The sequence below is a fragment of the Trichosurus vulpecula genome, chromosome 9 (genome assembly GCF_011100635.1).
Source record: "Trichosurus vulpecula isolate mTriVul1 chromosome 9, mTriVul1.pri, whole genome shotgun sequence".
Taxonomy (NCBI): domain Eukaryota; kingdom Metazoa; phylum Chordata; class Mammalia; order Diprotodontia; family Phalangeridae; genus Trichosurus; species Trichosurus vulpecula.
In genome coordinates, this window is record NC_050581.1 from 61497064 (window position 1) to 61522982 (window position 25919).

At 49.8% G+C, this 25919-nt stretch overlaps 1 protein-coding gene across 3 annotated transcripts in view; it reads left to right on the plus strand.

Annotated features, from left to right (window-relative positions):
- The first annotated feature begins 2491 nt into the window (after positions 1 to 2491).
- CNTFR (ciliary neurotrophic factor receptor) overlaps positions 2492 to 25919 on the plus strand; it is a 94054-nt gene continuing 70626 nt past the window's right edge. Inside the window, exons 1-3 of one of the 3 annotated variants that reach the window (XM_036738060.1) lie at positions 11836 to 11904; positions 12621 to 12783; positions 17605 to 17728. In XM_036738060.1, coding sequence (XP_036593955.1) covers positions 12743 to 12783; positions 17605 to 17728 — 165 coding nt within the window. In that variant the 5' untranslated portion in view covers positions 11836 to 11904; positions 12621 to 12742. Of the gene's footprint in view, positions 2753 to 11835; positions 11905 to 12620; positions 12784 to 17604; positions 17729 to 25919 lie in introns of those variants that run through there. The other 2 variants (XM_036738061.1, XM_036738062.1) reach the window with 2 other exon arrangements.

Here is a 25919-nt window from a genome sequence, read left to right on the forward strand (position 1 = left end):
TGGGAGGGACCAGGTCCGGACAAGCAAGATTTTTCTCCACTAAAATTCAGATCCCATGCTTCATCGTGTAGTGGTCCTCAAAGGTTTTGCCAGCAGAGTGTGACCCTCTTGATGGACATGAAGGTTGCATTTATGGACTGTGTATCTATTATGTGTATACTAGTCTACCTGAATCTGGAGAAACTACTCACCAGGTTTCCCAAAAGGGGGTGAATTTTTCAGTCATAGCAAATTAGGGAGAATAGCTAATCAGTTGTAGAAGGGTTGCCTTCTGCATAAGTGTAAGAAATAATCACAGCAGAGGAAGTTACAGGTCCTGAAGCAAGATAATGTTTTACACTCTCCCTCGTGTGTATTGCCCGCAGATGGGGATGAAGCTTCTTTAGAATGCATGTAACTTGACTTATCAGGCAGAATTTTCTGGCTTTAAAATTCGTGCTTAAAAAAAATATATATGCTAAACGTGTCCCTCATTGCACTCTAGGAGGTTGTCTACTCTGCCAGAGTTCTAGCACTTTTGGGGACACATGAGGTATGTAGGAGATGGAGACAAGGAAGTGGGGGAGGGGGCTGTGGAAAGGAATCTTGGAATATGGAGGTGGGAAAATGGGAGCTATGAGGAGATGAGGGAGGGGATGGAGACTTGAGAGGTGAAGTGACTAGGGTCTTTTCCTTCGAAGTTTCCCTTTGGCCATGGGGGTGGGGGTGGGGTGTATGGTGAAGGAAGAAGGAGAAAGGGAAGAAGGAGATGGAGACCAGAGGAGGGGGTGGGAGCTCGGATTTGCTTTAGGCGTCCTCAGCCCTCCTCTAGCCCCAATCTAGTCCAAAAAGGTGCTCCCCTGCTCCCCCTTCTTCTGGCATTGACATGCTAATGTTTGGTCTCCAGCTTTGAATCTAGCGCTTGGCAGGCGCGTTTGAATAAGAAAAGAAGCTCTCTGGAAGCTCGGTCCTGACCCGAGAGGCCTCTCCGCCAGCCCGAACACCGCACCCTAGCACTCCCAAGTCCACTCTCAACCCAGGTCCGGGGACCTAGCCAATCCCTGCTCCGATCCCTTCTCCCTAGACAGTCCCGTGAGCCGGTAGCAAACAGTGCGAAAACCTCATTTCCTTTTTCCAGATTCTGTCCTGTGGCTCCAGACCCACGACCAGCAGGGCGGGGACCCGGGGACCCGGGAACCCGGGACAAGGGAAAGAAACGTGAACCACAGTGCGAGCACGTGGTCCAGGTGTCCCGACGCCGTGCCAGCCTAGTGCTTGGAGAGGGCGCCTGGGAGCGCAACAGAATGGGAGGGCTGGAAAGGCTGCGAGAAGCCTCCGAGTTCTGCTTCAAGTGTCTGTTTTTCACAGGAGGCAGCGAAGGCCCGGAGAGAGCCGGAGATCTGCCCCCGCCGTTGGCATCTGTGTGTGTGGCATGGGAGTTCCTGTTAGAAAGGGACATGTGAATGTGAGACTGTGTGTGTGTGTGTGTAAGGGAGGGAGCTATGTGTGCACAGAAAGGAGTCTCATTTCAGACTCAATGAGTGTGAGCAAAGGTTTTTGTGCGCCCCTATGCAAGGTTTGAAATTTGAGGGACCTTTATATGTTAGTTTCCCTCCCCTATCGTCTTCACTGTAACAAATGTAATGACAAATTACTTTCCATAGAGAATGCTATTTTATAACATTAAAATGTGCTTTTATTGAAAAAAAAGCTATTAAAATGACCCCCTTTTCCATCTTTTGCGTCTTGTGTCCTAGGTGTCTGCCCTATATTACCTAGTCCTCCTCTTCTGAGTGTGTAGGTGTGAGAGGCTTGATGAGGGTGCTTGTAAGAGAGAGAGAAAGTGTGTATGAGACGGTGAGGGAGGGCTAAGGAGGGTGAGGAATAGAGAGGATGTGTGTGAGAGCAAGCCAGGAAGCTGGTAAGCTTGCACATAGTAGGTGCTTAATACATGTATTGAGTGTGTGCTAGAGACAGGGAGCATGAGTGCTGACAGTGAGACAGAACAGGAGAGAGGAGCCAGAGAGAGTGTGTGAGTGTGTGCGAGAGCCAGGGAGCCTGTGTGAGTGTATGAGAGAGCGCGCCAGGGAGAGCATGTGTGAGTGTGTGTCGGAGAGAGCCAGGGAGCGTGTGTGAGTGTGTGTGTATGTGTGTGTGTATGAGAGACAGCGCGAGAGCACTAGAAGGGGCCAGGGAGTGTATGTGTGCGTGTGTGTGTTAGGGAGAGCAGGCAAACGGGACAGAGAAATCACGAGCCAGTCTGGGAGTGCGCGAGTGTGCGTGACCGTGTGTGCCCGCGCGCTTGGGGCCTGAGCCCCAGCAGCTCCGGCTGCAGCGGCGGCGGCGGCGACGGCGGTCCCGGAGCCGCATTTCTGGAAACACTTGCAGGGGGGGCCCGGCGCGCGGCCGGCTGAGCTAATAGCTGGCGCGCGGGCCCTGGCGGAGCGGGCGGGCGGGCGGGCGGCGAGCGCTCCCTGGTCACATGGGCGAGGGGAGGGAGGGGGGCCGGGCGGGGGGAGTTTAAAGAAGCTTAAAACCCGAGGAGCCGGTGCAGAGCGGGCGGGAGGGCGGCGGCAGTGCTGGCAGCAGCGGCGGCAGCAGCCCCAGTGGCGGCGCGCGAGGAGCCGGGCTCCGGGGAGCGGGATCCAGAGAGGAGCGCGCTCGGGAGCGGGCGGCGAGGGCAGCCCCAGTGCCCGGCGCTGGGGCGGAGAGCGGCCAAGGGAGGCGGCGGCTGCAGCGGCGGCGGCCGCGGCGACGCAGAGCTCCGAGCGCGGTGAGTGTCGGACAGTGTGGCCCCCGCCCGGCCCGGGCCCCTGGCTCGGGGGTGGCTGGGATTCGCGGGCGGCCGGGCGGCTGGCGACCAGACTGGCTGACGGCTGGCAGCCCTTCTTCGTAGAGCTGGTTGGGTGCGGCCCGGGGCGCCGGGGGCCGTCGGGCACGCGTGGGGTTCCGGGCCCCCCGAGGGGGGCTCTGAGCCCCTCAGCCTGGCGAGGGAGGGAGGGGCGAGGAAAGTTCAAGGGAAACTTTGCCCGAAAACTCCGACGGGGGCCGAGTCGACGGGGTGGGGGGGCTCAAGAGGAGAAACCCCTCCTGTGCCCCCCAAACCATGGCCCCCGGAGCTGGAGCGGGAGGGAAAGGGAGGGGGAAAGAGAGCGAGCTAGCGAGCTAGCCAGGGTGTGGTGGCCGGGCCGAGCAGCGCCGGACAATTGGCCTGGGGGTTTGGGATGGGAGGGGGGGGACGGGGATGGGACGGGACCAGCGATCGGAGCTGTTCTGGCATCCTCCCTTCCCCCCTTCGCTCCCTTCCCCCCCACCCCATTCAGGCGCTAGACTTGTAGGATACCCACGGGTACCTACCCTCCCCTCTGCTTTCCCTCTCTCCCAACCCCGCGCCTTCTCTTCTCTCCGCTGCTCCCCACCCCTACCCCCCCTCCAGTTAGCTGAGCCCTAGGATTTGGGAAAACCTCTGAGGATGGGGCGGGGGGGGGAATGTGTGCTGGGGGGTCAAGAAGTGAAGCGGGCAGAGAGGCGCTGTGACCCCGGCCCTGGGCGGGGGGAGGGGCAGGGGGAAGGTTAGTGGGCATGGGGAGGGCTAAATCCGGACATCAAAGTCCCTGGGGGGTGAGAGGGGTCTCGTTTTTGTGTTTTTGTGTTGCCTATGTCTGTATCTCCTTGTGTGTATTTGCGTGTGTGTGTGTGTGTGTGTGTGTGTGTGTGTGTGTGTGTGGCAGAGGGGAGGTCAGAGGACGGACAGCTCTCTCTGTGTCTCGCTCTTCTTAGCTCCCTCAGTCTCTCCCCCCAGTAGCTCCGGGCGGGCTGTTTCACGCCTTGTTGAAGATTCAGGATTTCTTTCTCTTTCTGTTTCCGTCTCTGTCTCGGTCTCTTTCTCTCCCATTTTATAAGAGAATGTTGTCTGTGTGAGGGGGGGATGGGGCTTAATATTGCAATCGACCCCTCCCTCCTTGCAGATCCTATACTTTATCCTCAGAGAAGGCCAAGGTAGAGGATGAGAAATTCAGCAATCTTCTGCTCTGTCTAGAATTGTGGATAGGAAATGATTACCCCGCCTCGCTCCCCCACCCCAGACTCCCACACCCCATGCCTAGGGATCCTGGCAGTGGTCGGAACTTCTTCCACCCACCATGAAATCAGTGGGGAGCGGGGGGCTTACCCTAACACGACTGGACGATAGCACTCACACTTGGAAACACTCAAACATTAGAGCTTGGATGCTGGAGCTCACACTTGGATACATTCATGTATTTGGATACTTGAGCTCACACTTACAGTTGGACACTTAGATACTCACTTTCCTGCTGTTGAGATTCAGGGCCCAGTTCCTTCCAGGGGAAGGTGGGAGTGGGAATAGGGATATTTATTGAGAGCCCCACCACCACTTTCCTTCTAGCTTGGTAATTCAGTTTTCAGCAACTTCTCATTTGGAATCTAAGCTTAATCTCCAAGAGAGAACACTGAAGGATCTCTGACCTTTTTGTTTTTTTCCCTTTGGAGAAGTTTCTGGGCTCCTGGGAAAGCAAACACTTAGATTTGTACATCCATGTGTGGTTTTCCCCCAGTTCTTCTGACTCTTCTCTCGTTTGGGGAGGGTGTCAGACTGAGAATGGGGAAATGGCTATATGGCCTGGGAAGTTTTAACACGTTTGAGTCTTGGGAGGAGTGACCTCATATACATTAACTTCTGTTACTCAGAGTTTCTTTTCCAAAAAACATTTCTCATGATGGAGGTGGGGAGCAGACTGTGATAGACCCAGGGAGAGGTGTTGGGGGGAATTGAAACCAGAGGATTTAAGCTTATTTGGGAAATACAATCAGATTTCCTACAAGCTTGTCAAGAGCGATTTGGTCTGTGGGCTGCTGTACTCTTGACTAGAAGCCAGAATTCCTGGGTCCCAACTCTCTCAGGAGAGGAGGCATTTAGGATATCTTTAACCCCAACTTTTCTTCTGCCGCTGGAAATGAAAGGGAAATATGCTCGTCTTTCATACTACTTCTCCAGGGAGAGACTTCTTCATCTTTCTTTGGTTCTGGTCAGTGTGTCTGTCCCCATTGCCCAGAATCTCTTCTTGAAGATAAGCCTTATTTTCCCCTGCAAAGGAAAAGATTTGTTACTCACCACCACTGCATTTGTTCTAGCCTCTATACGTCCTTAAAGAATACCCCCACTCCCCAGTTGTGGGGACCCTGGTATTGGGATTGGTAACATGGTTTGGGCTCCAGCAGATGATGCATTGGTAGACATTGTGTCTAAGTTGACCATTATTTTCATTGTGATACATTTTCTATGTGATAGTTCTGTTATTGATTAGAATAAAATATCGGTCTCCTTGATATAACAAATATTCATTGGTCATAGGGTGAAATATGGTCTCTTGCCCATGGGACCTTTCTCACCACTTCCACTTATCTACCCCTTCCTAGGAACAAGGGCTGGGGGCCAGGGAAGGGAAAGAAACCCAGGTCTCTGCCCATCTCCCAGTCCATCTCAACTGTTATGTCGTCCCAGTTCCCAGTCCCCCCCCCCCCCACATTGAGAGTTGAAGTGTAAATGAATCGGAAACATATGGATCATATTTTCTTTGAAATGCAGATGGGGCTGGGGAAGGATGGGGATGGACCATGTGTGCCTGGTTGGGGGGAATCCTGGAGGAGGGGGCTAACATTGCCCCCTCCAGCTGAAGGGCTTGAAGGGGGGAGGGGAAACTGAATGAATTTCACCTTCTCTAACTCTTAGATTTCTTTGCCTCTGACCTTTCCAGTTTCTGTGTCTCATCTCTGTGTCTCACTCTGTGTTTGTGTGTGTTTGTGTGTGTGTGTGTGTGTGTGTGTGTTGGGTGAGTGGGTATGTTAGTTGTGTAAATATTATACTTATAGTCCCAGTGCATACCCCTCAACCCCCTAGCCTCCCACCTTCCAGTGAGTAGGTGTTGAACCTCTTTTAGGTGGGGGAGTTTAGAAAGAGAGTAGATTAGACATATGGGCAGGGTAGGTCAGCTCACTTGCTTGGGTACAAATGTCAGGAATCAGGGCACCATGGAACCTTAGAACCAGGATTAGTTCTAGAGTGACCATGACTTTAGAGAGAAGCTAGTTCTCAAGGGATGAGTCATTATTAAGGACCATGACAGAATGTGGGAAGGGGATGCTGAAGCCCGCCCAGTGGTGGTGCTGCTGGGGAAGAATGCTGTGTTTCTGGATTCAGTCTTGTCTAGCAAATTTACAGTATTTGTGAGGTGAGGGACAATAGTCTGTAGAGAGACAGGCATGGAGTCGTATAGTTGTACTTTTAGGAGAGAATGGGGTCATATAGTTGTACTTTTAGGAGAGAAGAATATGTATATATGTGTGTGTATTATGTGTTTATAAGCATGTATGGGTTGCTATATGGAGTGGGCCATACTTTGGGGAAGAAGTGGGATATATCAGAGTTTCACAGATAGAGGACGTATTATATGAGGTAACTTACCTGTGTATGTGTATGTGTTTGGGGGGGTGGGGAATAAAAAGGGGCCATTATATGATGATGTTGAACCCATGTGGGATAAAGAGGAAAAAATATGAGTTCAAACAGTGTCTGATTTTCCTGGGAGTTGGAATTTTCCCAAAGTCAGGAACAGGGAGAAAGAGCAGAGTCCAGACCCCAGGAACTCTCCTAACTAACTCAGGTCTGCACTAGTAAACTTGTTGGGGCTTTAGGCTGGAGGCTTTGAGCGTAGATTTCTTTGCAGAGTGTATGTATGTGGGGCTGAATCTGAGGAGGGCTGGGAGGGGGAACATACTTTCTTCTGCTCTTTCCAGCCTCAGGTAACCTTAGAAGGGAAGAGATGGCCAGGGGCTAGAGATGCCAGGAAACTCACTTGGAGTGGTGGTGAGTACATTGGTGAGGGAGATCTTTTACCTCAGGAAGATGTTGGGGGAGTGGCACCCTGGAAAAGCAGGGTAGTTCAGGGAAAAAGTGCTAGCTTTGGAGTCAGAGGCCCCAGGTCTGTTATCCCGACTGTACCATTTACTACCTATGTGGCCTTGCTTATGCCACTTATCTTATCTGGGCCTTAGTTTCTTCAGTCTGAAGGAAATTGGACTAGGTTCCTTCTTACTCTAAATCTGTGATTCTATGATCTCCAGACTATTTTTGGATGGATGGAGGGGTCTGAATTTACATTATGAGGCAAGGGAAATGCTGGAACCTTCTCGTGGTGTAGAAAGAACACACGATTTAGGTTAGAAAACCTGGACTGAATTTTAGTTCTGTCACTTATTAGCTATGTGACCTTCCAGATTCCTGGTTTTCTCATCTGTAAAATGGGGATAACAGTTCTGGTATCTCCCTGACAAGGCTGTCGTAAGGATCAAATGAAATTATGTCAATCACTGGATAAAGTGCTATATGACTGTAAGTTGTTTTTTCTTATTAATATAGAAAAAAATACTTCTCATCTTTTTGATGAAGTACAGTAAAAAATGGCCTTGAGACAAGTCCCTATCTTGCTATCACTCTTTTATATTTAATGTTTTGAAGACTAATGCATGGTGACTAAAATAGTTGCTTCTTTGCAACTAAATGGGCAGCTAGTGGTACTGTGGATAGAGTACTCAGCTTGGAGTTAGGAAGACTCATCTCCCTTAGTTCAAATCTGGCCTTAGACCCTTATTAGCTATGTGACCCTGGACAAGTCACTTAACCCTGTTTGCCTCACCTTCCTCATCTGTAAGGTGTGACGGAGAAGGAAATGGCAAACCACTCCAGACACAACTGAAAAGACCAAACAACAACAAATTGTAACTAAATATCTTCTGTAGGCATCTTCAGGCCAAGTTCAGGTGGAAACTGTGATATAGGCATGATGTGTGCCTCATCCCTTTCCCTGCGTGATTTTAATGCCTTTGGCTAGGTCTCGGCATTTTGGTTTCACATAGCTTGGAGAATATGCATTTTTGGTATGGGAACATCTATTAAAGACATTCTTAAATTTTTATGGGTCACTATCCCTGGGCATTTTTTGGGCAAAAGTATTATTGTTATCAGACATGATCATCATCATTACCCATAGAAAAATTAGGAGGTCTCGGGGAAAGGACTCAGCTTCCGAGGCTGTCCTAGCCTAGATGAGATGGGGGTTGAAGGCTTGCATTCTTAGCGACAAGGTGCAGGAAACAGGGGTGGGAGAATGTAAAGAAGCTTAGCCCTGGCTTGACCTCGTTCAGTCTGGAGGAGATGGCTACTGTCAGGCCTGGTCCTATTTCTTAGTGGTCATTCAAAGATCAACGAACACCTGTCCCATTTCTTCCATACCCTTTTTTTGTGTTTCTCTCTCTTTCAGAACCTCAGTGAGGCTCTCTGTACTTCTTTTGGTCCTTGTGTTTCTGTCTCTGGATCTTTCTGGAGTTTGGTCTATATGGCCTCTCCCAGTCTCTCTTTTCTCAGTATGTGCCTGTGTTTGTCTCTATGTTCCTGTGAGGCCATAAGCTCCTTGAGGGCAGAGGTTGTTATATCTATATCTTATATCTATTTGTATTCACTTCTTTGTCTCTGTTTTTCTATCTCTTTGTGGCTCTCCATCTATATCAATTCTTGTGTCAGTGGGGTGGCGGTGGGAAAGAAAGGAATAAGTATTTATATAGCGCCTACTATGTGCCAGGCACTGTGCCAAGCCTTCTACAAATATTATCTTATTTAATAAATATAATTATGTCTATGTTGGTCTATTATTCTGTGGCTGTGTTAATCTATTGGTAAGTCTGTGTCTATGTGTATGTCTATGCCTGACTCTATGTCTTTCTCTAGCTCTGTGTGTGTGTGTGTGTGTATGTGTATCTATATCTTTGGCTGTTTGTCAGTATCTATATGTCCGTCTATGCTTGTCTTTGTTTGTTTTGGTCTATATTGTCTTTGTGTCTGTGTTTCTGTCTATCTGCTTATGTCTCTCTGTGTCTACGCACATCCCTGTGACTGTTAATGTTTGTGATTCTACATCAGCATCTGCCTGTGTTTCTCTCTGTGTCTGTCTATCTTTGGGTTTGTCTCTTTGTTGCTTTTTCTCTGTGATCTTATCTTTGACTGTTTCTATGTTTTTCTTTGCGTCGGTGTCTATGTGTATCTCCATCTGACTGTATGTCTATGTATCTTTTTCTGTCACTATCTTTGTGGCTGCCTCTGTCTGTTTCTTTGCCTATGTCTGTATGTATATATCTCTCTCTGACTCTGTCCCTTTGTCTATGTCTGGATTTCTGGGGCTGTCTGTCTTTCTCTGTGTCTCTCTGTCTGTGCCTGTCTCTATCTCTGTGTGACTGTGTCTGCGTCAGCCTGATTCTGTCTATCAGTCTCCCGGTCTTTGTGTTTGTTTCTGTCTGTCTGTGTCTGTGTCCCCGCTCTGGTTTTGTCTGTGGGTCTTTCTGTCTCTATTTCTGTCTGTCAGTGTGTCCTTGTATAGACCAGTGTCTGGTTCTGTTTGTAACTATTTCTGGCTGTCTTATCGATATATGTCTCTGTCTGTGTTTTGTCTGTCTGTCTGTGTCTGTGTCTTCATCTGGTTCTGTCTGGGTGATAATGTGGATATTTATATCTGTGAGTGCCTCAATCTCTGCCTCTTCCTGTGGGTCCTGTGTCTATGAGTGGCTGTACATATGTGTCTCTGGATCTTTCTGTGTGTCTGGGTCTCTGTCTTTTCTGTGTTTTTGTTTCCCTTTTTCTGTCTGTCTGTCTAGCCATATCTACCTATGGCTCTGCCTGTGTTCCTGCTTGTGTTTTTCAATGTGTCTGCCTTTCTCTGTGATTGTTTGGATCTTTGTGTCTGTGTCTGTGTCTGGCTCTTTTTCTGTCTAGGTATCTGTTTATCTGTCTGTGTCTGTTCAGGTCTCCGTTTTTCTCTGTGCCTGTCTCTTGGTCTGTGTGTGTGTGTGTGTGTGTGTACCTCTGTAGTTGCATGCGTGTCTGGCTGTATCTAACTCTCTAAGACCCAGTTTATCTTTCTCTGTGCTTGTCTGTGTCTTTTTCTCTGTCTGCGTCTATGTCTGTGTCTCTTTAGTTCTGTTTTCTGTGTATTTCTGTGTGCCCCCATCTGTACCTTTGTGTTTATCTGGCTCTGTGTGTCTTTGTGTCTGTGTCCGTGTCTGTCTCCCTGTCTTTGCTCTTTTCCTCTATATCCAGTTACGTATGTGCAACTGTGTCCATTTCTCTGTTTTTCGTTCTGTTTCTCTGCTGCTGTATCTGTTTCTCTGTCTCTGTCTGTGTCACATTCATATGCCTACATCTCTTTGCCTCCTGTGTCTGCCTGCATCTCACTCATAGGTCTATATTCTCTGTGCGTCCCTTTTTCCCTGGCCCTTTCTAGGAGCCAGCTGAATGTGACCTATGTCTCCATTTCCCCATATTTTTGTTTCCCACTGTCTCTTAGGAGCTTCCCATTGGTCGGTTGCTCTGTGTGTATGTGTCGTGGTTATTAATATCTGACTGAGAAAAATGGTTTTTTTTAATCCTAAAATACCCTGTTTGGTCTGGCCCCCTAGGGCCATGAGGCTGCCCAAGTTCCCTGGCCCTAAGGTCCTGTGTTTGATAGGAAGAGAGTATATCCTCACAAGAGAGCCCATGGATGGATGGAACATTTTCTAATCTCCTTCCACCCTGACCCTTCCAACCCCCTTCTCCTATACCCCACCTCCATGTATAACTATACAACTGCTATCTGAGGCTCCTTTCTCAAGTTCCCATAGATGTTCCCATTACTACTCACGTCCTTTTTGCCCATACCCTCCTCCCCAGTCTAGGCTCCCTTGTAACGCACCTCTGGCTCCTGCCTCTTGTCTCTACTGGGGTAATACTGTCCATTTCCCTATTTACCCCAGCCCCAGCAGATTGCTCATCTCTGCCTTGAGCTACAGTTGAGATAAACTGCTTAGTGGGATGTATTTGTGCCCTCTGCCTTCCTCTCTGTCCTCAGATACCCTTCATCGTTTTCTACCATCCTGTGTCCCTCACCTCATGCATGACTTGGCTTCACTCCTCCCCCACTCTCTAACTCCAGGAAATCTTCCCTGCTTGACCCCAGTACAGCCTGGTCACTCACTCAGATGCCAAGCATCTCTTCTGAAACTTTCAAACTGTAACTGGATTATATTCTTTCGACCATCCCTGGGGATGGAGGAGGGCTACATGCCTTTAAAAATAACACACACAACTCCACTCCCAATGGGCTGAGGTGGTTATGGGGCCACCCAGCCTGGAGGAATGAGGCTGCATAGGATGACCCATGGAAAAAGCGGAGATCTCTATAGGGATTGCAAATCATTCCCTCTGTGACCTTGAGGGAATAGTACTTGACAATAACACTCATAATTCATATTTATACAATGCTTTAAGTTTTGATAAGTGCTTTCTTGACAACAAAAACCTTGTGAGGTATGGATAGTGAGAATATTATCTTTGTGCTATGATGAAGAAACCGAGGCTTAGAGAGATTAAAGGGAGTGTCTGAATTCTAACCCATGCTTCCTGATCACAAGGTATAAGAAGAGCTTCCCCTGTCTGAGCCCTGTCTATCAAATTGGGAGTGGAGTAGGATGTAGGAAAAAGATGGGAATGGGGAAGGTGGGAGACATGACCTAGACTAGAACTAGAACTGCCCCAGAGGGCTGAGGAAAAAGTTGGGGTTGAGTATTGAGAGTGGGGGGTTGGGACTGGGGAGGGATGTGGGGCCAGGAGTTTGGGAAAAGACTTCCTGGCATTGCTCCCCTGGCTCTGACGTCAATGGTTTTTCCAAATAATGGAATCAATATTGGGGAGGGGAGGTGGGGGGGTGGACCAAGCTGCCAGCCAGGCCACAGCGATTAGAAACAGATCGGGCTGCGGCCCCCACAGCTGATTCTGATAGATTCTCAGCGGACTGGGGAAGCTGTGGCCGTGGTTGAAGGGTAAGGGGGTTGGAGCCGTGGGGGGCTGTTGTGGGGGATGGGGGAAATCCAAAATTTTACTTGCAAAATGGGGGGGAGGGGAGATGGGGAGGGGAGGTGGTTTCTAGAGACAGAGGAGAGGCTGCAGGAATGCAGGGATATCTCTGATTGAATCAGTTAGCCTTCTGTAAGTGTTCCCTTCTGCATGTGTGTAGTCCTCTGCTTCTGAGTATTTGGCACCCTTCTGGGTCCTATAGTGGAAATAGATGGGGACATGAGTGGTCCACTGTCTAGGAGGGGACACGGCTTCCTTTCTTGGAGATCTCCCATCTAATAGAGAAAAAAAAATGATCCTCACTCAAATCTGAGTAAGGGAGAGTTTCCTCCCTTAGGCAACTTTGAGATTGAGTGGGGAGAAGGGAACTGAGTGAGAGATGAGAATTATTAATGATACGGATAGAGAGGCCTTGTGACATTGCACAGGACCTGAGTTCAAATCCTGATTCTGCCACTTACTAACTGTGTGACTTGGGGCAAGTCACTGAATCTCCCCAGGTCTCAGTTTCTTCAACTGTAAAAGGAAGTAGTTGGACTATTTGACCCCTAAACTTCATTCCAGATCCATTCTTGGATCCCAAGCAGAAGAGGCAGAGTAGAGGTGTGATTAGAGGGGTGTGAGGTGCTTAGAAAAGAAGAGTGTGGTGTCCTGTATTTCTCATCTGAATTCTTCTTTTCAGCAGTTCTTTTCCTCATATCCCTGGCCCTGTGGTATTGCTCTTGGGAATTCATGAAGAATGGAACTGAGTAGCTCCAGAATGGAAAAGGATTATCTCGATGCTTCAGATCTAATCTCTCCAGTATGCTGGGTGTCTTTAAGTCAATTGCAGTTCTTCTCTGTGGGTTAGTTTAACTCTCTGTGCAATTGAATTTAAACATAGGGAATATGGGGAATGTCTGTGTGAGACTGGAAAGACTTCTTTGGCTTAGAGTGCTAGCAAACCACTCAGGTATCTTTGCCAAGAAAATCTCCTGAACAAAGTTCATAGGGTCATGGAGAGGCAGACATGACTGAATGGACAACAACGGGTAGTTAGGTGGGTGGAGCGCACTGGCTCTGGAATCAGGAAGATCTGAGTTCAAATCCAGCCTCAGACACTTATCTGTGTGACCATGGGCAAGCCACTTAACCCCTATTTGCCTCAGTTCCTCATCTGTAAAATGGAGACAAACTGGAGAAGGAAACAACAAACCACTCCAGTATCTTTGCCAAGAAGACCCTATGCACAAAGTCACGTACAGTTGGACGTGACTGAACAACACCAACACCAACAAACAACATATGTGAGACTGGAAGGACTTCCCTGAGTTGGGGTGATGGGTTACCAGAGATTATTAGGTGAAGATATCTTTAAGGGTCCCAGATCCTTAGGGCTGATAAAATCATCCAGGAACCCAGGTGCAAGGGTTGGGGTAGAGAGGGATGCTGTGAAGCAGTTTTCTGTTTTCCTTTAGTCACACAGACCAGGGTTTGAATCCTACTTCCGACACTTAGCTGCTGTGTTACTTTTTTCAAGTGGAACTTTGTCTCTCCTGTTTCTTTTAAATGGGCAACTTGAGAGTAGACAGCAGAACATCTCAGCAGTATTGGGAGCAGGCAGGAGAGACATAGGGTAGAAACGGGTTGGGGCCTGGCTCCAGTGGTCCTTGTTTCTCAGAGTTGTGTAAAATAGACAGTCTCCTGTAGTCCTTCCTAAGGGAGCTTAGCCTTGTTAGCCAGAGATAAATGGCCAATATGGTGTGAATTACTCCTCAGACTCTCCAGGGAATCCCCTAGACTCTCCATCTCCCTCCATTTAACAAGGGAAGGAGTTGTAGGGCAAGACAGTAGTGTGGGCAGGTTGACTTCTAAAGGGCCTTTTCTTTTATTCTTTTGAGGAGTGTGACTGAGGGGATAGAGCAGTTCATCAGAAGAGCTACCGAATCTTTCTTTGGATTCAGGGCCCTTGCTGTCCCACCAGATCTCTAGCTCCTTCTCTCTTAACTCAACCCTCTGTCCCCATTCTGTCCCCAGTGGTCAGTAGCAGAGCTGCCTGTGACTGCAGGGGCCTGATCTCTAGAGGGTTGACTTCAAAGTTTATAGGACTAAAGATATGAGAATGGATAAGGGCTGCAATCTCCCCCCCCACCCCGCATTGCTAACAGGTAGGACTACATTTAGACAGAATATGGTGGTCATGTCTCCTTTCTCTCCCTTTAGGCTTCTCTAGGCTTTCCCAAGGATGGAGTCTCTGCCTCTGTTTCCTCAACACAGGAGGTGGGCTTGGAAGCATTGTCTTGGGAGCCCAGGATCCAGGGCCATATCTCTTCCCTAAAACTGATAGGGACCCAGTGGATCCTAATGATTGTAGGTGTTGGAAGAGAGGTTTACTGAGGACACTTGGCAGAGGCTTATTCTGGAGGTTTGGGGCATCCAAGGGGGGATAGGGGGTATGGTTAGGCAGTGGCTGACAGCAAACAGGAAGGAGGGCTGTGGAAGCTGCCTGTAATTATGGAACATTTATTATTAATCAGATGAAATTGCTGGAAGCAGCTGGTGTAATGTGCATACTGATGGAGGCTCCTGTGGGCTCTAGGCCCTAGCCCCCTTCCTCATACTCTTTCCCCTCCCTGTCCTCTTCTCCTTAGCTATTCTACTCCACTTCTCCATCCTGTGCTTCCTAATCCCCCACTCTTGCCCTCCCCAGAACACTGTTGAACCTCTCTTTTGTTCTTTTTTCCCCTGTAAATGACGGAGCCAGGTCTGTGTATGTTAGGTGTGTGAATCTCCACCTGACCATACATATACCTTGACTTCTTTGTTTCTCTTTGAGGCCATGTGCTCTTCTGAATGTGTCTTACTGTTTGTATGTCAATATTGAGGCTGATTACTATCAGTCTGTCCCTACCTTTGTCTCTGTTCTGTCTCCGAGTTTGTCTCTCTGTGTGTGGGTCTCTCTCTGAGTATCCCCCTCCAGAGCCTTATGACTGACTCAGGGCTGAGGCAGGCGCTCTTATCCCTTCCCCAGTTCTCAGGGTCACATCTGGATTTGAGCTGTAGCTAGGGCTCTGGCATCAGATTAGGTCTCAGGCTGTGCTGGCATGAGTCCAGGACAAATGGGCCGTGATGGACTGACTGACAGACTGAAAGGGACACCCAATCTGAGTTAGGGGAGACACCCTTCCTCTTTTAATGGGGAAGGGGAGAGGTGGCTCTGGCCCTCAGGGATGCCCTGGGCTCTGGGGGTGCCCCGATCTGAAGGAGGGGGAAAATGTGGCACGAGACTTTAGGCTCTGGAGAAGGACTGAGATAACTGCAAGCGTTGACTCACGCTCAGTGTTCATGAAATCAATATGCCCAGACTGAGAACCTAAATTTACCCAATCGCTGCGTTCCTGAAAAGTGTGTGTCCCTGGAATCCAGTGGTTGGTGGCCTCATGGGAGCTACTATTTAAAAGTGAGGCTTCATTTAGTGGGAGCTGACCTGCCCTCCCTCCCCCCTCAGAGAGGTCTACACAGGTTTTTCTCAGGATGGAAACATATCATTCATTCACTCTGCCAATTAACAGATCTGTTTTGAGAGTTACAGATTACTCAGTTTGGGATGAACTGTGGGAGAGACATAGGAGAAGGTCTGCTTAGGAAGACAAACCCCACCTCTACCCAGATAGCAGAAGCAATAGAGAATGGTGGAGAGAGCCCTGGATTGGGAAGTCAGGAACCTCGAATCCCTGTTTCTGTTATTTGCTAGGTCTGTGAACTTAAGCATGCTGCTTTAACTGATGGCCTCAGTTTTCTCTTCTGAAGAATGGGGATAAAAAGGCTTATTTGTTGTTAAGATGGAATGAGGCAGTGGAGGTTAAAAAAAAAAAGCCTGAAGAGCTGGAGAGCTCTACAAGAGTACAAGGGGGATATTGTAGTATGTAAAACACTCCAAGGTCTCATGTGGTAAATGCCCAGTGAGTGGTTTCTATATCTGGAGGTGTAGATACCTTATAATAACACTGGATAACACTAAACCCACTCCTGATTGGCCTAGAGCCCTCGAGGAGGAGTGAGCTGAGGCCCGGACCGGAGGGGATGACCTTCTCTAGGCCAACCCCTGATTCACATTCACTGGCTGCTCCTTCTCCCACCTCTGCAGGGAAGGGAGGGGAAGGAGTCCTTTTGTTAAATCTGCCAAACAATCACTTAGACCTAGAAATCAATCCAAGGGAGTGTAGCAGGACCTGGGAAGTGTGAATGAGCAGCTCTTGGCTAATCAGGTAATGGAGGCCAGGCTCCCCATCCCCCCTCTCCTCAGCAAATAGCTCCAGGGGCTCCAAGCCCCTTCCCATCCTACTTTCTTATGCTCGCTCCCCTCTCTGATGTTCTCTATCTCCTCGTCTTTTCCATATAGCCTATCCTTAGGCACCGGGTATAGGCAGAATTTTCTCCCCTCCTCCATGCACAAATACCTCCTGGCTGCCCCGCCCCCCATGCCCCATGACTAGTGAATTTTTACCATTGGGAATTCACCTTTTGCCAGGCTAGATTTGAAGGTGATTGGTGGCTATTCTTCTTTAAGTCTAGAAGAACTTACAGAAAAGCCACATTCTCCAATGGTCTTAGAAGGAAGGGGATCCAGGGGCAAGGAATGGACAGTCACCAACAGACAGAAGTGGTTTGAGGAGTCCCCTAGTCCTCTTTCCCTTTTAGGTGCAGTAGGAGGAGAGGATCTTTGGCAGGGGCGGGGGAGAGTGACAGACAGCCCCCATAGGCCTGGTCCCATATTTCAGGCTCTGACACCTGCCACTGGGATAGATGGGTCCTTCCTACTGCTCCAGTTCTATCATGTTCCCCATCACTTTGCAAATGAAAGAGAGAGAGAGAGAGAGAGAGAGAGGGAGGGAGGGAGGGAGGAAGAGAATAAGAGACTAGAAGGACAGGGAGACAAACAAATACAGAGCTACACAGACAGACACAGAAATCACTAGAAAGCTCTCAATACAGGCATGACAGATGTAGAGAACTGTCCCATACTTTTCTTTGCCTTGTCCTGACCCTCCTTTTTCCTCCAGTCTTGCCTCATGCCCTCCTCTTTCAGGCAGCCTTCCATACTGATCCCTTCCCCTCTCCCTTACCCTAATTCCCACTCCCATCATTAACTTCTACAATTCTCTCAATTCTTCGGATGTTCTGATTGCCAACATGGACCAAGCTCTTCTCAAGGATGCTGTCCCCTAAGGGCTCTTCATATGTATATGTCTTGTGTGTGATTTTGTGTTGGGGAGAGATTGGACTGATTGACTTTCATCCCTGCCTACACCTCTGTACAGCTTGGGAGAAGCTAGAGTGTGAGCCCTGGAAATCCACATTGCAGTCCCTGTTCTGCTCCAGGCCTCAGTCTATCTCCTTACATGTCAAAGAAGTGTTGAGTCTCCTGAGCTGGATGAGTGGATGTAAAAATCTCTTGAGGTGTTACCTCCTGCTGATAGCCCTCAGGAGTGGAAGGTGCACCTAATTTAGAGTCCTCAGACCTGGGTTCCAGTCCTAGCTAAGGTACGGACAAAATCCCTTCCATTCTTCAAGCCTCAGTTCCCCCATATCTATGACGGGAATAGTACTATTCCTATTACCTACTTCAAAGGACCACTGTGAGGAGAGCGCCCTGCTGTGATAACCTGTGCCCTCTGCACTTTCAGAATCCATCACCATTTTTCCTCGGTCTTGAGGATCCTGGAGGTGGGAAGAGAGAAGTTTGGAGTTCAGAGGTGCAGGGATCCCCAGGAAGTTGATGACCCTCCGTGCATTGGCAGTGGCAGAGAGGTAGGGGGAGCACCTGGCCTGGGGACCAGGGTGGGCACCCACAGCAGGGTAGGTAAAGAACAGAGAATCTTTTCTCAGGGACACAGTCCCTTCTTTTGTGGAGTAGACACTGTGAAGAGGCGGGCTGCTCGGAGGTCTGGGCTGTACGGGCGGGGGTTGAGGGTCTGCTGGGGTCGGCCCTGGCTCTGCTCCTTCTTAGCTGGGTCGCCTTGGGTAAGTCAATTAGATTCTGAGCCTCTGTTTCTTTATCAGTAAAATGAGAACTATAACGCTTGTACTGTGTATCTCCCCGGAGAGTCAATGAGGATAAATGAAAAAATGTATGCGATGGATTTACTTTGTAACCTTAAAACACTGTAGAAATGCCAGCTATTGTTATCTTCTCAGTGACCCTGAGAAATAGGTGTCATTATTACTCCTATTTTTTTAAATGGGGAAACTGAGTCATACAAGCACCTTGCCCAGGGTCACATAGCTTTTGCGTGTCTGAGATAGGATTTGAACTTAGTTCTTCATGACTCCAGGTCCAGAGTTCTAGCTGCTGCGCCACCTAGCTGCCTGTATGGGTGGTTGTTGGTTAAGCGACTTGCCAAAGGTATCAGAGAGGATGGGAGGTATGGACACTGTCTGTTTGGAATGTTGAGGTTGGTGGGGCTGAGGCAGTAGCTGGCTGCCATGTTTTGGGTAAATGACTTCTGACAATGAAATTTAGAAAGTCTTCCTGGAGGAGGGGGAAGGCAGATAGATGCCTGGGTGTAGTTTGGGCAGAAAGTGAATCAAGGGTTGTGTGTGTGTGTGTGTGTGTGTGTGTGTGTGTGTGTGTGTGTGTGATGTGGAGAGGAAGGTTGGTATGTAAAATCTTCCATGCTGTAATCATGTTTGACTTCCTGGAGGAGGAAGGACAACAGTAGCTATCTCTGACAAATTATCTCCATCTCTGTATTGCCTCCCTCTTCCCTCACCCTCTGGTAAACACCTAGGAAGGGGTGGGGCTTGCTATCTTGATTGACACACGCCCCCTCCCTGGTCCTGGGAGACTGTGGGAGCTTGTCTCATTTCGGAGTCCTGAGCTGATGGAGCGTAACAGCCTATTGTCCAGGGAATCCAGTCTCCACTTGGTCTTTTTTTCTTGGCTCCCACAAAGGACTGGGGGCCAGGCCAGGGCGGGGGCCTGGGGGCCAGGCCAGGGGCCAGGTCCAGTGCTTTTCATCTCAAATCCCAAACAGACTTGGCATTTTCTTTTACTCAGGGGGTGGAGGTTGGATGGGGTGAGCTGCAGGGTCTCCTACCCTTTAGTGGAGGGGTTAACTGTCAGGGATGGGGGTAGAGGGGGGAGTGATGGTAGTCCTTCTCAGTCTGTGAGGCCTCAGGGCTGAAGGTGCCTGGGAGAATGAAAACAGTGAAGGCTGCGTATGTGTGGATGTGTGTGTGTGTGGGGGGGGCGTTGTTGAGCATGGAAGTAGAGAGACCTCTAAGGGGGAGGCACTCAGGGAATGTCTGTAGAGATGAACTGGTTGGGGGCCAGGGTCAGGGCTTGTGGATGGAAATTTCTGGGACCTAAAAGGCTGAGAGGGGCAATGTCACCATCTAAAAATCTTTGAAAGCTCACTGGAGGTGTTGGCAAAAGTCTTCTACCCCCAAAATAATACTAGAGGGAGCTAGCTGGCATTGTAGCAAGATGGACTGAGTTTAGACAACCAACAGGGTAGGGGAAGATCTTCCTTAGAGAGCTTGGAATACAAGAGCAAATACATTTTAAAACATTTAGTTGATGACCTGAAGCTAGAGGGCTTGGGATGACTTCAGATTTCCCAGAGGGTCAGCAGGTGGTCCCCACTGTTCTCTAGGGACAGAGTAAGCATAGGAAGAGACTAATACTATGGGCTAGCTGGATTTTGGGGAATTCTTTTTGAATTTTAATAAGGAAAATCTCCTCTCCTCTCCTTTCTGTACGCCACCCCCATTTCTATACCCATTGCTTCCTTTGTCCTTCTTCCCACTTATGACATACTCACTGCCCAAACTAGTTTGAAAAATGTTGGGACAATGGATGATGTGTATGATGAGATCCTTTGGTCTCTGTGTTCATGCCATGTTGAATTTAGGGGGGCTTTCTGGTGGAGGATGCTCCTGGCGATTTTTTTGGTTTAAGTAAGAGTAAATTGGGCAAGCAGAATATGAGAATTCATTGTGGACTTGTGCAATGGATCTTGGGGTAGGTGGAAGAATTGGGGTGGGGTGGAGACTCAGGATTATAATTCTACATGATAGACAGTCGGCACAACCCTGGTGCTAACTATGCCTCTGCTCAGTCCCCTAGTTGGACCGTGTCTTCTGGACTGGGCACTACCTCAGGCCCAGGGGAGGGGGAGGTGGCATGGGAGGGGAGAGGAGGTCCAATCCCTTGTTTCCAAATGCATTAGCTGAAATAACCAGAGGGACAGACAGATGGAAGGGATGTGGAGAGACAGAGAGAGGCACGGGAGGAAGATTTACAAGGAGTGAGTGTGGGTATCATATTTTTCTTCTGCCTGGACACTTTAATGCCACAAAGTATCATAAATGACAGGATATTGAGCTCAGGAGTGTGAGGGATGGAAGCCTGGAGTGACAGAAAGGGGAACCTGGGGGTAGAGCAGCCAGGGTATGATGAGGGGCTAAGAGAAGGGGGGGCAAGTTAGGGCTCTGGGAACCCCAGGTCTGAAGAGGGAGACAGGGCCTCTGCCCTGGGGGTGTTCTCACTGAGACAGACACGCTGATGGAAGGGGAGAGGACATATAAGACAGCTGAGGAATGACCCTAAAACAAATACTGGACATAAAAGAATAAATATTTACATTGTCTAGGGGGGAGAGGGAAGTGCATTTGTGGGTTAGTGGGTGGGAGGGGTGAAGAATGAAAAAGGAGGGGGAGTTAGAGGAGTTAACTGTTTAGACTGGACAATAAATCTTTGCCTCTATTTTGAATAATACAGTAAGCCTAGATAGTGAATGTGAGTTAGATGACATGTGGACCTGGGCAGAAGAGCTCTGGGTGTGGGTGGGTTTGTGAGCCGGCCAGGCCTTTGAAGTGGAAGGGAAACTAACCCAGGAAAGAAGGAGGAAGCTCGTCCAAGGCTTGGTATCCCCTTCTTCCACTCCTGGCCCTATTCCTCCCCCAGGGGTGAGGGACTTCTGTTGTCAGAGGGAAGGTAGAGGGACTAGGAGGTGGTCTAGAGAAGAGTGGAAAGCCAAGGTGGAGAAAAGAGATTGGGCTTTACAATAGGAAAGGAGTAAAGAGTAGGGGAGGGAAGTCTTTTTCCCTGGGAAAAAAGCTTGGCTGTAGGGGCGGCCTGAAGGCAGGGACATGGGGGAGCTTGGCTGACCTAAACCATACCCACTCTTTAGCGCTCCCCCCCCCCCAGTCATGAACTTCAAACTAGATGGGGGAATGGGGGCGGGAGACTCTTTGCAGATCAGTTCCAGGGAGCCAACAAATGAAGCAGCTTCTGTTCATTCCTTCTGGGAGGGGGATGAGGGGACATGAGATCTGATTTCTCCTCTCAGTCTTGGCCATCTCTTGGCCATTCTGCCAAGAGGGAGTGGGGGGTGGGGGGGGAAGCAGAGGAACCTCTGTCCGGGAGCAAGAGACTTGGCTACAGCCCACTACCTCCTCCGCTTTTTTTTTTAATCTTTTTAATTTAACAAAGTGGATGAAAAACTGTTTTTGGAAATAAAAGATTTCTTGTCTCTGCTTCTGGCTTTCTTGCTGAACCTCTCTCTGTCTTTCCTTTGGTCTCTGTGTTTGTGTCTCTTCCTAAATCTTTCTGTCCCTCCCTTTCCCTGATTCTCCCCTGCCCCTCACTGTCAGCCCCCTGTCTCTGTTGGGCTTTGTGTCTTTCTCTTTCTGTGTCCCTCTGTCCTGTCTCTGTCTCCTTGCATCTCTGTTGCTCTCCCTGTGTCTCTGTTTCTTTTTCCCTTTCCTATGTACTCCCCTAGTCATCCCCCCCCCAAACTCCTGCACTAAATGGGTCTATTTAAAACGCCTGTCGTGGCTGCCAAGTCAGAAAAGCGTCTCCTGATAGAGAGCATTAAACCTTCAGCGGGAGCGGGAGCAGGATTGATCGGAGCCGCAAATGGGAGCGTCTTAACCCCATTAATCAGGCAGGGCTTAACTCCCCCCCCCCCCCTCCGCCAGCCCCTTCTCAGAACTAAAAGCCCCTGAAATATTTATCACCCCCCTCCCTCTCAGTCCTCTCCCCCCTCAGCTCCTTCCACAACAGCCCCTTCCCCTTCAACCCCCCTCACCCCCAGGGATAGGGGAAGGGGGAGGAGGCAGGGTGGAAGGGGGGATGGCTGGGCCCCTTTGCTGCTCCACTGTTGGTCTTTGCCCATGTGTGTACCCTTGTGTGTTTGCACACATGTGTGAGTGCACATGTGTAAGTGTCTCTGACTTCCCACGCCCTCTGTGCTGGCCCACTTGGGCAGCGCTGATAGAAACCAGGCCTGCCTCCTGTCCCCTTCCTACTCCCCCCGCCCCAAATCTCTGCTGCTCCAGACAGCTTAAAAAAAAAAAAACTATGCAGAATGGAGTGGAGAGAACCTGGACCTGGAGCCAGGTGATGTGGGTTCTAGTCTTGGCTCAGCCACAAATTGGCTGTGACCTTGGACTAATTACTTCATCACTCCAGGCCTCAGTTTCCTTTCTTGTAAAATGAGAAGGTTGAACAATTTCACCCTTAAGGTCCTTTCCAGCTCTAATATTCTTTGGTTCTATGATATGAGGAGATCAGTTGTGGTGTATGGCAGAGGTGGGGGGGAGATACTGCTGTTTTCTTCTACTATATTCTTCCCCTCCCCCCACCCCAGTCCTTAGCCCACCAAGAGACCATAAGAGAGCTCACTTGTTACAAGCTAGGAGCTCAGATGTGTCAAATTGTCTCCTCACTTCCCTCTAAGCAGGAATGTGACTGGGGGAGGGGACCAGGGCAAGCAAAGATTCTGATCCTCTGTGTGGTGGCTTCAGGGGACAGCAACAGAAGAGGCAGGGAGCTGCACACAACCATTTTAGGAGTCACATCCCTGTATAAGATTGTTAGTTTGGTCTGGAGTTGAATGTCACCTCATTCTCTCCGCACCCCACCTCTTCAACACCAGGGTGGTAGGAGATCCACAGGGTCTCCCTATGCCTCCTCCTCCCACCTCCCCCACCATCCTCTTTCTCTCCCTCCCCCCCGGCATCAAGTGCCACATCTCCTCCTGACTCAGACAATTAGATTCAAATGATGACCTCACTGCACAGCGTCTCTCCCCAGCCCGCTCCTCTGTCTCTCGCCTCCTCTCTGTCTCTCTCCTTCCCTATCTCTCTGTACCTCTCCCTGTCTCTCTGTCTCCCTGTCCCTATCCCCTTCCCCTCCCCCGCTTCCCCAAGTGTCAGAGGGGGCAGATATACTGGGGAGGCCAGGCCGACAGACGGGGGAATCTACTCAGGGACCCAGGTCAGTGGCTTAAGCAGGGGGATGAGGAATGGTGGTCTGGGGATGTGAGGTTTGGGGGTGGGATGGGGAAAGGCCTCAGCCTCTGGGTCCTGAGTCTCTGCTTTCCTGATGTGGGGGCTGCTTTGGAGCTACTGATCTAGGACCTGTCAGACCCACGTGTGTCTGTCGGGGCTCCCCCCAAGGGGCCCCCTCCATTCCATTCACCACCTCCCCTGCTACTTCTCCTCCCACTCCTCTCCACTGTCTTCCCAGCTATCAGACCGGCTCCTTTGCCTTCATCCTCTTTCTGCTCTTTTCTCTGCCCATCTCCTTCCTTCTAAGGTCCTTCTCTCCTTCCTGTTCCAAGCTGTCTCTGCCTCTGTCTCTGTGTGTGACTTTGAAGCTCTCTCCTCCTCCACTGTGTGTTCCCAGCCTTATGTTGGGGGAACACCCAAGGTTCTGATCATTCCCTGGGCCCATTGGTTCCCCATTGATGGGGTGTGTCTATTTCCCTGAAGAGAGGGGGTTTCTCTTTCTCTCTGTTAAGAAACAGAGAGGTTGGGGGTGGGGAGAGAGGCTCTGTCCTGATGAGGGTAGAGTATCTCAGAGAAGAGCAGATGCCTGTGTCTCTGAGCAGTCAGGTGGGCTTCTCTGCCCTTCTAATTGGGGTTGGTGGGTGTCTCTGCCCCTGTCTGAGGGGAAGGTCATCTATCTGATGAGAAGAGGATATCTCTATTCCTTTGAAGGAAAGGGTGTGTCTTTGTGAAGAGATGGTGGTATCTCTGTTTCTGTGTGTTTTAGAGGGATTGGAGCTGGAGGCCGTTTTTGGGAATGATGGGTGAGGGAAAGGCTCTGTTTTTTGGGGAGGGGTGAAGTTTCAGGCAGAGAAAGTGATGTTCTGAAAGCTGTTTCTGTCTCTGTTTGCCTTGGTTCTTGATACCCAGTATCTAGTGGGTCTTGCTTCCCAGCTTCCCTTGGCCCCCATTGCCTAGTTTCCTTTGGATCCCTGATGATTAATTGTTTGTTTGTTTTTTCAGTCCCCAATACCTAGTTTTCACTGGCCAATGACAGCTAGGGTCAGCTCCCAGTCAGGTAAACTCAGCCCTTTGAGCATCAAGGAATTCCCACTTGCAGCACTGGCGTTGACACCTGGAAGGAGATAGTGATTCTGGGGGTGCTAACAGTGTTGCTGATTGTTCTTTGAGCTTTTAGAATGTTCCTCTTGGACCCCGAACCAGGATTCCAGTCTTGTCTAGATGGAGACACACATCCCTAGATCCCCAAGAGAGGGGGGATGCCTCACTGTGCAGATGATTAGGACTTGTATCTCTTACTGATGAGTCACTCCTGGAGGCCTTCCTGGAGGAGCTGGCCCCACACTGGCTCTAGGAGAGCCCTTCCAAGTGCTCTGGGGTTATCATCTTTTCCCTCACCTTCCACCCTAATCAGTAATTCCTCATTAGCCAGCAAATTAATTAGGAGAAACAGAGGTACTCTCCTCCCTCCCAACCACCCCCAGCTTGTCTCTAGGCTTCCCGCCCAAATGGGCTCTGCCCAGCGGCTCCTTGGGGCCCCTGAGGCTCAGGCTGACGTTGGTGGGGGCCTCTCCCCCAGTCGGCTTTTCTCTGACAGGCGATGACAATGCTTTGGCACCACCTCAGCTCTTCCTTCCAGGAGCAGGGCAGGCTCTGAGGCTTGTCTTCCCCCTTCTTTCCCTCCTCCCCCTCTTCTACTTCTTCCTTCTCACCCCCTCCTTAATCTTTGACTACCTCTTCACCCTCATCCTCCTCTTCCCCTGTGGCCTTCCTCCTGGCTCCTCTCCTTCCACCTCCTTTTCCCTTTCCTTCTAGCTCCTCTACCCTCTCTTCTATTCTTTTCCTCCTTTCTTCTTTCCTTTCACTTCTTTCTTCTCTATTCTTTTCCCTTCTATGTTCTCTCCCACCCCTCCCTTCCCATGGACTAATCTGTTCTTCTTGGGCACCCTTCTGGAAACCGTGGGCACAGAGAGGTTCAGCACCTCTCCTGAGGTCACACAGCAGACAGAGCTAGGAGCAGCTCATTGATCACCCTGTTATCCCTGGGGTGTAATGTGTGAGTTTTTTTTTTGTGAGTAGTGGTGTCATGAGTGAGTTTTTGCAGGAAGAAGTATGGAAGACTCTAGCCCTCCCATTGCTGATTGAGTGTGTGTGTGTGTGTGTGTGTGTGTGTGTGTGTGTGTGTGTGAGAGAGAGAGAGAGAGAGAGAGAGAGAGAGAGAGAGAGAGAGAGAGAAGGAAGGAGGGAAGGAGGGAGGGGGGTCGATGGGGGTGGGGTTGGTTGGAGAGTATGTGGATGTGGTTAGTGAAGGGGGATAGGGGGAGATGGTTTTGTCGTTTCACAGCTCCTGCTGCTCTCAGATCCTAGAGCCTGGAGTAGTCAGCATCATCTCCCGGTTCCCCTCACAGCAAGAGTCCTTCCCTCCCCCCCTACCATGTTCTCTGTGGTTCCCTCCTATTATTGCTTGGATCTCAGTGACAAGCATCTCGGTGGGAGATACTCTCACCACAGACCAGCTGGGGAGGTCCTCTACCCCCCTTCTCTGCTGCAGAAACTGTGTGCATGGGGGTGGCTATCACAGCTCTGACTGGCAAATTGGGTTGTTTGCCCACACTCCTTCTACGGCAGTTCACAGTGGCAGACCCCCTTAGCTGAGGGCTAAGATAGAGGACTTGGGAGCTGGAGTAGGGACTGTCTGTTG